General features: G+C 36.7%; 1 protein-coding gene across 1 annotated transcript in view; it reads right to left on the bottom strand.

Annotated features, from left to right (window-relative positions):
* Positions 1-1,106, bottom strand: part of LOC138713518 (uncharacterized) — a 141,808-nt gene extending 140,702 nt beyond the window's left edge. Inside the window, exon 1 of the mRNA XM_069845687.1 lies at positions 938-1,106. Within this exon, the coding sequence (XP_069701788.1) occupies positions 938-955 (18 nt within the window). The 5' untranslated portion in view covers positions 956-1,106. The remainder of the gene's footprint in view (positions 1-937) is intronic.
* Positions 1,107-13,026: the final 11,920 nt, after the last annotated feature.

The raw sequence follows: 13,026 nt of genomic DNA, 5'->3' as shown, positions 1-13,026 counted from the left end.
CCCAATAAGCTTTAAATTCCTTTTTTATGTAAAATTTCTATAAACATATACATATGTCCCATATTCTCAGAAATTTTTAAAGCTCCATTTCCTAAATTTTGTACACATCTAAGTATTGCAGTACAAAGGCATACGTGGATACCTTTCAGTAATATAATGCAAAATATTTATTTAGATACGAGACAATTGAAGGAAAAAATTTTAATTTTACACGTCACATCATAGATATCATTCTTATATTAAAAATACTTAATATAAATCATCCAAACCTTATCAGCAATGGTAGGAGCAATGGGAGTATTTGTATACAATATCTGATTCTGAACTGCTGAGAATTTATGAGACAAAAGGACACTAGTGTAATCAATTCTTATTACATTTTTCATATTAGATATTCAAACGTCTGTAGTCATTAAATACTTAAGTTCTTCGATGCTCTTAATTTTATTGTCTTAGGATTACGTATAAAAAGTTCACAATAATTCATAGGGGGGTTGATGACACATCGTTGTTACAAAAACCAATCTAGACATGGCTCATTAAAGCACCAATAATATTTCTTCATCTACGAATAAAATAAAAAATCATGACGTGGACGGACATAGCAAATATAAAACTTGTTCACCTATTTACATAAATAACCGTAAAATCATAACATCTTGAAAAGATTAAATCACTAACACAGCCATGAATATATTTGCTATGATAAAATTAACTACGTAAGACGAGATATTACGTAATATAAAATTTATTCTTAGACTACTAGCGAGGATTTAAAATTCACATGTTTAATATAAAATTAAAGAATTCGTTACGAAAGTTGAAATTAATAACATGATGTAAGACATTTTACTTTAAAACCAAATCCCAATGCATTTATGCTGTGGTGCTTTAAACGCATGCCCTTAGCGTCAGAATTACAATGTTTACAACTCACCGCGAAGAGACGCTTCATGTCGTGTGGTTTCCTTGGCAACGACAACAAACAACAACTGAAAGTGCTGGACTCTCCGATGCGAAGCCGGGACGGCAGGGAGGGAGGCCACCGACGTGCCGACCAACCAACGGACCTTTCTGAAAACCCCGACCACCTCCGGGCGAAATTTGCAGCGCTTTTCGTTTTTCTCTTGTTTCGATAGTCATCAGTTTTTTTTCTTATTCCCATCAGGGTCCGCCGAGGCCAGGAACAAGACTACAGCAGGTGGAAGAACTGGTCGACCGTGCATCAGCTGGGACACTCCAGTTCGTCTGTCACCCGCCAATTAGAGAGCGTGATAACGACTAATTAATTAATGCCCCTGTCTTTGATTTGTGTCTGCTTGTCTCCCGCACAATGGGGCAGCTGTCTTGATTTATATGAAAGCAGAAGATATTCCCTTCTGTTATCTAATTGGCCATGATTGTCTGTCCATACTGTATTTGGAATGCATCGTTCTCTTTATTGCCGCAGATAAAGTACTGCACTGACCATCCGTATTTTTTAACGATAGGACGAATTCCTTTTCTTATAGCAGTGAGTTCATGGGTTCCAAACCCGCCTTGGGCATAAGTGGAGACGTCTCTTGTTAATGTTCTGTCATGTGTGTGTTTCAGTGGAGTCCCCTACTCTCTGCTGACCCAGGTTAAGGGGAGGTCTACAAATGTGTCAGTGTCTATCTAGTGTGTGTGTCCATAGAATTGTCCCCTGCCCTATAGGCATTGATATGCAAGAGCTATAAGAGGGAAGGTTAAACGACCAATAATAAAACAAATTCCGTCAACAAGCAACAAAAGCGTAATGACTCTTTAATTGCCCATCAGTTCCAATCAACATGTAGGCCCTAACGACAATGTAATAATTATGCCACAAAACGTTCGCCCAACAATTTTATTGTAACACAGTTCCTGTCAACATGTAACAACAGTGTATTATTCTACCATAAACATTAGTTTCCAATAATTCTAACACGATCTCCGTTTTCTTATGCAAGACATTACATACACGAAAACACTAAGCATGATGGAGATGATGATTAGCGTGACGACGATGACCTTGCAATATGAAGGGAGTCCACCGTTATAGAGTAATGGTTAGCGTTAGCATATCTGGCCATGAAATGAGCGCGCTCGGGTTCAAATTCTGGTTGGGACAAGTTACCTGGTCGAGATTTTATTCCGGGGTTTTCCCTCAAGGCATTAAGAGTAAATGATGGGTGACTTTCGGCGCTGGATCTTGGTCTCAATTCTCTGGCATTATCACCTCCATTTTACTTAGACGCTAGATAACCTTCGTAGCTGATAAAGCGCCGTAAAATAATAAAATATATGGAGGGAATAGTCACATAACGTGATTTTCCTGGTCCCGAACACAAGATGCTAAATAACAGAGTGACACGCATTTGCTAAGTTTCATTATTTATTTTAAAGAAACATACCAGACATTAATACACTTGGCAGAGCCATCTTTCCTGCTCTACTTAAAGCGAAAATATCCTTTAACTGGGGGAAAAAAATTCCTCATCACGCAAGTTACATAAAGTGAGATGATCCCAAAACATCAGAATCAGGTGCTTGTGCCAACCTTGTAACAATAGCACGTGTGAGAGCAGTGAGAGCACCTTGTTCGAATGCCCCGCACACCCTTCCACCACCTCTTCAAGTCATTATGTTGCGTTCACAGTTTACACAGCGCTCTGGATGCCAGACAGCATGCAAAGCAATGCCAGCCAGCTTGCAAACTCGTCTTCCATTGCTTGCACGTCGAAGTACACAAAATTTACGACGGATTTTTTCGAATAAATGGGTAGGTAAGTGGGTTTGTATGTATGTATGTATGTATGTATGTATGTATGTATGTATGTATGTATGTATGTATGTATGTATGTATGTATGTATGTATTTCCTACGGGTGGCTGAGTGGTCAGACCTTCAGCCTGTCACGTAGGCGGTCTGGTTTCGGGTCCTGGTCAGGTGTCAGATTTTTCATTGAACAATCCATAGTGACATGTGGCGAACAAGGTCGCAGTTGGAGATTTTCTCGAGATTCTCCCGTTTCCTATTAGCCTAGATCATATATACACAGATTGCTCGGTGTTATAGGCTTTGACGGTAATAACTTGTCAGGTTTACTATGCTGCCATCTAGTTGTTACATAAGGAGTCGTGTCATAACTCCCATTTGAATTGCATCATTAGCTACTGTACTGGCATTTCGTGTTCGTTTACGGCGGACGGGTGGCGATCCTGGCGGTTGTTCTCTTCAAAGTGCAACTGATTGTAACATAGGAATGAGCAATCTATATTTGATCTGGGCTATTAGGCATCTACATCATCCCATCAACATTTCTCCATTGTCATAATTCCACAGCATTCCCTCAACGCAGGCCGGCGACTCACGTGGAGGGGGGGGCTGGCTTAGGGACGAGTGGGGTTGTCTTCTCGAAACTTAATGTAGTCAGCCGGTATGCGTATGAGAATGCCCTAGCTTGAGGATTAGCTCAATAGATCTTGTAAGGTCGCAGTGCTGGGCCGCAGTGTCCCACTCATTAAAATTCAATTCAATGTGTGATGTATGTAAGTATGTATGTATATGTATATACGTATACGTGCAGTAGAAGGGTTCAGAACCATAGTGGGCCAAGCGGCATTTATTATAAACGGAGAAAGCAAGGGTTAAAGTTAAGTGAATACCATAGTTTAATGAAGATTGACATATCATTTAGTTTTAAATGTGTATACTATATACTACTTGCTATATGTTTCCATTGAATTATGGTGATTACTTCATTTTAACTCTTGTTTTCTACGGTTTTAGTAAATGGCGCTTGGCCCACTATGATTCTGAATCTTTCATATGTACGTCTATGTAGATAAGCATATTACGTAGAACATTGTTGAAGCTCTAGGTAGGTAAATAGGCAAACATACAGACTGCTACACAGGTAACTCTTTGTAAATTCAATTATTACTGTATTCAGTCTGTGAACTTATGATAAAATGATAACGAAGCACTGGGGAAAAAAACCTGCACAATATCCGCCTCGTGGGCAGCAAATTTCATAGGATGAGATTCACAATAAAATTGTTTGTTGCTGTTGCTGCTGCTGCTATTGCTATTGTTGATATGTTGATAGTGATTATGATGATGATGATTATTATTATTATTATTATTATTATTATTATTATTATGAATCAATAGATGTCAAAAGAATCCTGTTCCAGAATCATTTTTTATGTACTAAATGTGACAGTTTCTACGTAGGATACAATTTATAATAGTCTATATTTTATCAGTTCGCAGAAATAGCTGAGAATCTGCCTTTCTTAACAGCCATAGCAGCACGTTCAAGCTCGGATGTTACTCAACACTGGCCTGAGAATATGTGGGCTTCAGGAAAACCGCAGACACGTCTGCGCGGTTATGCAACGACTGGCAATGAACTCGGGATGCCGCAGTTCAGTGCCTTCTCATTTACTGCCATAATTAGCTCATCATGAGCGCTAACTTCTGCACATTCAGTTTCATTACACTGTGGAATAGACATTAAGGCTCGCGTGGTGGGCTGTCTTTTATCCAAGTCCATTAACTGTGGCATTAATAGCGTCGTATTCTGATAGTCGGAGATCCAGTTCGGTATGGAAGCTTCTCTCGAGTAACAAAGTAAAAAAAAAAAAAAAAAATACAGAGTGGAAGTGAAATAACTTTGCGATTTTCAGAGCTAATAGCTCATGTTATATACAGGGTGTTAAGAAAAAAGTATCCAATATTTTAGGGGCTGCTAGTATGCATCAAAACAAGAAAAAAATGTATAATAAACATGGGTCCTACAACACATACTTTCTGAGATCTGAAAACTTGTTTGTAGGAGGTGCTCAATGTGACGTCCATTCATGGCAATGCATTCCTCTGACCTTCGGCGTAAGGAATCACGCACTCTTTGAAATTGATATGGTTGTTTTTGATAACCAAAAGTCTAGGGGATTTAGATTTGAGGAACGAGCAGGCCAAGGTGTGGGACTTCCCCAATCAATCCAGCGGTCCTGAAATGTCAGCGTCAGGTATTCACGCTCATGGCGAAAAAAATGTCTTGGTGTGCCATCATGCATGAACCACATCTGTAGTCTTTGGTGACATGGCACATACTCCAGCAATACATTAATTAGAAAGTCCTGATAACGAGCCCCAGTTAATCTCTGTGGTAGCACGTATGGCCCTTAATCCATCGCCAAGAACGCCTGCCCATACGTTGATGGAGAATCAGTGCTGGTGCCTTGTTTCTTCAACTGCATGGGAATTTTCATCAGCCCATATATGCTGATTACGAAAATTCACAACATCTCTGCTGAACCCCTCTCATATGCGCAACCAAACTTTTCTTTTCAGTATTCCGTGCGACGTATCAGTATTCCATGCCAGGGATGTGATTATCTGGTAACCTGCTGTATTGTAGGGCAGAAAAATGCATTGCCATAAATTGACGTCAAATTGAGCATCTCCTATGAACAAGGTTCAGACCTTAGAAAGTATGAGTTGTAGAACCCATGTTTATTAGACATTTTTTCTTGTTTTGATGCATATTATCACCTCCTAAAATATTGGATACTTTTTAACACCCTGTATAACAAAAACTATAATATATTGGTGGAAAGTTAATAGTTAAAAAAATTGTTTTCTCAAATGTATAACAACTTCATTTGGTAACTATTGCGAGTAGGATCGTGAATTTTGTCCATATCATTAGGAAAACTAATAAAGAATAATTTATCCCTCTGATGTATTTCAATATTGTGGACGGTTTTCGTGTAAAATTAATTTAAAAAACGTATCATTTCAAGCCATTGCACGATGCGAGTTGGTTGCAACACAGCGCCCGAGAAAACTCATCTAGCGAGACACACAGACTTCGTTGACCTCTTAAATCTGTATCACGAGAAAAGTGTGTCAGCGGCGACGTTGCCGGACTGCTGAAACTTCAAACTTAATTATCTAATTAACCTCGCATTTAATCACAAAACGTAATATAGTTTTTCTATTCATTTAATTTTACCTTATCGTTCCTTTCAACCTCCAAGATTATTTCACTTCTTCTGTGTACAGCTAGTTCTCGCTTTCAAGGACCTTGATAACCTGACGAAAAATATTAGCTACCAGGGCCTTCGCAAAGTAAGGGCCGGCTCACCATTAAACAGAAACAAAAAGTGACAGGAGATTCATAGAGTCCCTATAATTGCGTCAAACGTTTCTGCTGTTCGTGTTTGTTATTGTGAGCATGGCTAAGTTGCTAAGAATGTTAGAATTTTAAATACAATTTTGATATTTCTTTTCATTTTTGCCTTTTTATTCACTGCATTTAAATTTAACAAGGCAAAGCTTTCTCGTTAATTACTTCGTAATTACTTCCACATTCTATCAGACCTTCGAAATACCAATGAGTTGTTTGAAAATATGTAATGAATAGTAGTAGTAGTAGTAGTAGTAGTAGTAGTAGTAGTAGTAGTAGTAGTACTAATAATAATAATAATAATAATAATAATAATAATAATAATAATATCGTTCATTTGTATACACAAACGATTAGGGAAAACACGGAAATTTTACTTGAAGCAAGTAAAGCGATCGGTTTGGAAGTAAATCCCGAAAAGACAAAGTATATGATTATGTCTCGTGACCAGAATATTGTACGAAATGGAAATATAAAAATTGGAGATTTATCCTTCGAAGAGGTGGAAAAATTCAAATATCTTGGAGCAACAGTAACAAATATAAATGACACTCGGGAGGAAATTAAACACAGAATAAATATGGGAAATGCTTGTTATTAATCGGTTGAGAAGCTCTTATCATCTAGTCTGCTGTCCAAAAATCTGAAAGTTAGAATTTATAAAACAGTTATATTACCGGTTCTTCTATATGGTTGTGAAACTTGGACTCTCACTCTGAGAGAGGAACATAGGTTAAGGGTGTTTGAGAATAAGGTGCTTAGGAAAATATTTGGGGCTAAGCGGGATGAAGTTACAGGAGAATGGAGAAAGTTACACAACACAGAACTGCACGCATTGTATTCTTCACCTGACATAATTAGGAACTTAAAATCCAGACGTTTGAGATGGGCAGGGCATGTAGCACGTATGGGCGAATCCAGAAATGCATATAGAGTGTTAGTTGGGAGACAGGAGGGGAAAAAGACCTTTAGGGAGGCCGAGACGTAGATGGGAGGATAATATTAAAATGGATTTGAGGGAGGTGGGGGTATGATGATAGAGACTGGATTAATCTTGCACAGGATAGGGACCGCTGGCGGGCTTATGTGAGGGCGGCAATGAACCTTCGGGTTCCTTAAAAGCCATTTGTAAGTAAGTATCGTTCATTTGTATAATAACATCACAGTTAAGTAGGCTACTTTAGAATTAGACTACGTTAGGGTGACCAGATTCTTATCGATAAAAAGAGGACACAAAGCTTCAAAAAGGAGGACATTGTTCGAAAAAAGAAGACAGGAAATATGTACTTAGATTTAGGCTTAGGCCTATATTATACTTTAAGTTACGTCGAAATCTATTTTATTACAAAATATTTACAGTACAGATTTAGGCTTATATCAAACTTAAAAGTATGTTAATTTCTATTTATTACAAAATAATTATGATAAAACTTAATAATAATGATTTCACAGTTCGCTACTACATATGAAAGTTAAGGAAACTATAATTATTATTATAGAAGACAGAAAATATCTAATTACATTTAGCAAAGAGAGTTATGTTATGATCGTTGGCAAAGAGTATATTCCGTCGATGCTGCTGCCACCTACAGGCAAATTACTTGAAAAAGGTGTCAAATCAGATAATGTCAAAACATCAGGCATACAACTTCCCAAAAGGAGGACATTTCTTGATTTTTTTTAAATCTGCCCAGACCCCGGACAAAGGCCTAAAAAGGAGGACATGCCCGGACAAAAGAGAACGTCTCGTCACCCTAGACTACGTTAAATTAACTGTTTCTGTTTTAGAGTCCCCGTATTTATTAATGATACTCATTTGTGTACGAATATTTTACTGAATTAAAATGAAGTAGAATATTTTGTTAAGCTTCTACATTTACTATACATAATCTCAGCTGCGAGGAACAGCGCGAATCTTATCGTTTGCGTGACGTAGCGCACTTGGATGACGTCACCGCATTAACAGACACTGTGAATGTACAGAGTGGAAGGGGATCGATGCATCAGGATTTAAGATGTGAGTCTACATGTTAAATATAACAAAACTTTTATTACACTTTTCCTTCGATGAAGCACTGCTAAGCAGGAAAAAAAAAATAGTATTTGCCCAATGTTTGCAGTGCTTTATTGCGGCAGGAAATGGCTGATTGCTACACAAGCAGATAGGTAAAAAATAATCTGAATAGTTAGCGATGAATTTAAATTGAATAATTGCCAAAATCGTTCAAATAAATTTGATTGTGTGAAATTTTCTAGAGCTCATTCAGTGGAGCAGAAAAACTCGAAGTGAGACAAGTGGCCAACTGGCTTGGCACGACTTCATTATTGTATGTTCCTACAAGTTGATATATTATATTTTGAAGTCGAAAAAATCCATACTAAGACTATTATCCACCTTCGTGAAAGCACTCTCTTTGCAATAAGTTGAAAATGCTGCAATGAGAGGTAGCACTGCTACACCAAACTCGAACAGGGCTACTTCCGTTTACCTTTGTGCATATGGCGATGCCAGTCTGTGTATAGTACCGGTAATACTCGTAGTACTTAATAGTGAAGTTAAAGCTATTGTTGTGAATGGTGATCCAATATTTATCATGCCGAAAAGGAAGAGTAGTTTCAGTTACGTACTTACAAATGGCTTTTAAGGAACCCACAGGTTCATTGCCGCCCTCACATAAGCTCGCCATCGGTCCCTATTCTGTGCAAGATTAATCCAGTTTCTACCATCATATTCCACCTTCCTCAAATTCATTTTAATATTTTCCTTCCATCTACATCTCGGCCTTCCCAAAGGTCTTTTTCCCTCCGGTCTCCCAACTAACACTCTATATGCATTTCTAGATTCGTCCACACGTGCTACATGCCCTGCCAATCTCAAACGTCTAGATTTAATGTTCCTAATTACGTCAGGTGAACAATGCAATGCGTGCAGTTCTGCGTTGTGTAACTTTCTCCATTCTCCTGTAACTTCATCCCTTTTAGCCCCCAGTATTTTCCTAAGAACCTTATTCTCAAACACCCTTAATCTCTGTTCCTCTCTCAAAGTGAGAGTCCAAGTTTCACAACCATACAGAAGAACCGGTAATATAACTGTTTTATAAAATCTAACTTTCAGATTTTTTTACAGTAGACTATAGGCCTATGTATGACAAAAGCTTCTGAACCGAATAATAACAGGCATTTCCCATGTTTATTCTGCGTTTAATTTCCTCCCGAGTGTAATTTATATTGCTCCAAGAAATTTAAATTCTTCCATCTCTTCGAAGGATAAATCTCCAATTTTTATATTTCCATTTCGTACAATATTCTGGTCACGAGACATAATCATATACTTTGTCTTTTCGGGATTTACTTCCAAACCTATCGCTTTACTTGCTTCAAGTAAAATTTCCGTGTATTCCCCTAATCGTTTGTGAATTTTCTCCTAACATATTCACGTCATCCGCATAGACAGGAAGCTGATATAACCCGTTCAATTCCAAACCCTCTGTGTTATCCTGAACTTTCCTAATAGCATATACTAGAGTGAAGTTAAAAAGTAAAGGTGATAGTGCATCTCTTTGCTTTAGCCCGCAGAGAATGGGAAAAGCATCAGACAGAAGCTGACCTATACGGACTCTGCTGTAAGTTTCATTGAGACATATTTTAATAAAATTAATCGAACTAGTTTGTTGGGAATACCAAATTCTATAAGAATATTATATAAAACTTCTCCTTAACCGAGTCATATGCCTTTTTGAAATCTATGAATAACTGATGTACTGTACCCTTATAATTCCATTTTTCTCCAATATCTGTCGAATACAAAAAATCTTATCAATAGTCGATCTATTACTCCTAAAACCGCCCTGATGATCCCCAATAATTTCATCTACATACGGAGTTAATCTTCCCAAAAGAATATTGGACAAAATTTTATACGACGTCAACAAAAGTGATATTCCTCGACAATTACCACAGTTACTCTTCTTAAAAATAGGTACAATTATGGACTCCTTCCATTCCACTCGGGAATTAAAGGAAGAATATTGCTTTTTGAAAGAAGACGCATCAACAAACAAGTTGCTATGTACAGAGTGTCGTTCGGTTTTTTTTTCGAAAAAACACAGAGAACGTTCTGATATAAAGTAACATTTGCCCAAGCAAAAACATAAATTGGCAGCTGCTGCTTCCAGTTCAAGTGAAGATGTGAAATAATTTTTCATGAAAAATGCAAACGGGAAGTTAACTGATGAAAGTAAAAATCTTGCAGTGCAAGAAAGCTTCTTTTCGTTGCATGCAGTGAACCATAACGTTTCTTTGAGGTCAATGGACAGCACTTCTGCAATAGTGAGAAATTTGTTTCAAAAGAAATTTACATGTAGACAAACAAAGTGCAAATCAAGTTATTGAGTTCCAGGACATAACAGGAGAAACAGCAGCAATTCTTGCAAATCATATCTTAGATTTTTTTGCGGAAATATCAGCTGACTGAGAAAATTATTGCATTTTCTGCAGATAAATGTAACATAAAATTCGGTGGATACAAACGAGGTGGTACTAACAATGCATTTTCAAGATTGAGCAAAGATTTGAAAATGAACATTCATAATATTGGGTGTGCTGCTCATGTTGTCCATAATGGTGTCCATACAGATGTTCATATTTTGTCAAATGATATTGAAAGTTATAAACAAAATATTTCAGTATTATATATATATATATATTTACACCATAAGAGTAGAACAATTGAAAAAATTCTGCGAATTTGTAGACATTGAATAGAAGCGTGTTCTACGTACTGTAAAATCAAGATGGTTATCATTACTACCAGGTGTGAACAGAGTTATTAACGTACATGAAAGACTTAGATCTTACTGTTTGTTACAAAACAAATGTCCAACATTGCTAAAACAATTTTTTATAGATCAACAATCACTACTCTGGCTCCATTTCATTCAAAACCAGTTGAAAATATTCTCAGCAACGATCATGAAAATCTCTGATGTAACATATTGAATACCATTGACGAAGATGAGTTATTTTATGAAGTCAATCATATAAATAATGTTATGAACTTCAGTTAAAAGAATGGAAGGACACAAACGCTGAAATAGATAATTAGTGATGTAACGCGTTTAAGGTGGTCGAAGAACAAAATATGCACTACAAAAACATACTATCAGCTGATGAATTTCTTATGGCAGTCCCAGGAACAAAATATGCACCTGTGAAGAGAATTTTTTCTCTCATGACTTCTTTGTGGACAGAAGAAAAGAACAGTTTAAACTGTGAAAGCAGTAATTGTGATCAAGACACTTTGATATTACGTGTAGTGACTTTTATGAGAGACTACTAAAAGAAAAAAGCCTTTTGGAGGACAATTCTTCACTTAAATTAAACATAATTCTGATATTGTGTAACAGTAATTGCAAACATTTCAGTTCTGCATTTAACTTATGTTCAAAGTAGTTATACAATAAGCCTAATTATATCGATTATGTTCAGGTAAAAGGGCTTATCTCACAAATGAAACGCTTTTTCAAAAAATCTATTATTAAATTTTAACACATTATTATTAGTTACTTTATATGAAGAAGTGTGAACATAATTGTCGAAAAACATATATTCACGTTTTGTAATTAAATTTTAACTAATTACAGGATAAAGATCACATTAAAAAGAACTGAAGGTTAAGCTCTTTTACTTAAACATCATCGATATGTTATTCAACTTTTATGCAGATCATTAAGAAGGTCTCGTTTTTGTCCTCTTTTTCAAGTGCTGAAATATTCAAAGTGTCTCTTTTTTGTTTTGGAAATTTGATCACCCTACTATAGAGAAAACATTTGAAGTGCGTTGTAATGATGACGGAACCTCGTCGGGGTCACGACCATTGTACACGCTGCGTGGAATAAACGAAACAGGTTTTGTTGAAAGATCTCTATTTGTTCTACACGACGATCCATTGAACAAACATTTAACACAAAAGAATGAGACATTGAGCCTCAGTCTTTGTTGTTTTTAGTTCTCTCTGCAGGAAACACATTTTGTTCATTAAGTAAGCAATCACACACGGCACAATCCTTCATCAAGCGTAAATTTTCTTCCAAGAAAGACATCGAGGTGCGACAGCTTGAATATTTGTCTTCCAACCAGCCACGAGGTTTGCGGAAAAAACCTGAAGCTTCTAGGAACCTACGGTAAGGGGTTTGAATCGAGTTGAGCCTTTACTCTTTACTTCCAAGGTCGATGTTTCAGCACGTGCCTAGTGTTGGTCCAAAGAAATACCTTTCCATATACCGTATTGGATTGTAAGTCGGTATGAAAGGAGACAAAACACTGTAAAGAGTGAAAGAACGTTCAAATGAAAAGAAAGGAATGTGATTAGACTATCATAATGAACCATTAAAATATAAAATTCATGTCACTTATATGAGTCCACTGCAAGAATGATGGATGTCACTTTCTTGTCGAAAATGAACCAAGACTGTCAATGCATAGCTTAAGACATATAGAATGTACATAGAAAGTTATATGCCATTAACACTGATAGTCATTGTCCTGTAATGATCGGAAAATCACAGTTAAGCTTTGAGCGCTAAGCATTTCAAACTTTCAATTGCTTCTCCTGAAAAATGTATTCCAAATGACATCCATTATTCTTGCAGTGGACTCTTCATATGCCTATTTTCATAAATACAGAAGAAATATTATAAATTAATATAATCGGGAGTAATAAGGCCCACCTAAGGAATAAAACGTTCTTTCTTTGAAATGGAGGCGTTTAGCAATTTTTAAATAATGGAATAGCATAATTTTATAGTTATCCTATAATATTTTACTCC

This window comes from Periplaneta americana, chromosome 14, assembly GCF_040183065.1.
Source record: "Periplaneta americana isolate PAMFEO1 chromosome 14, P.americana_PAMFEO1_priV1, whole genome shotgun sequence".
Lineage (NCBI taxonomy): Eukaryota > Metazoa > Arthropoda > Insecta > Blattodea > Blattidae > Periplaneta > Periplaneta americana.
This window is presented reverse-complemented; position numbering and strand designations above follow the sequence as displayed.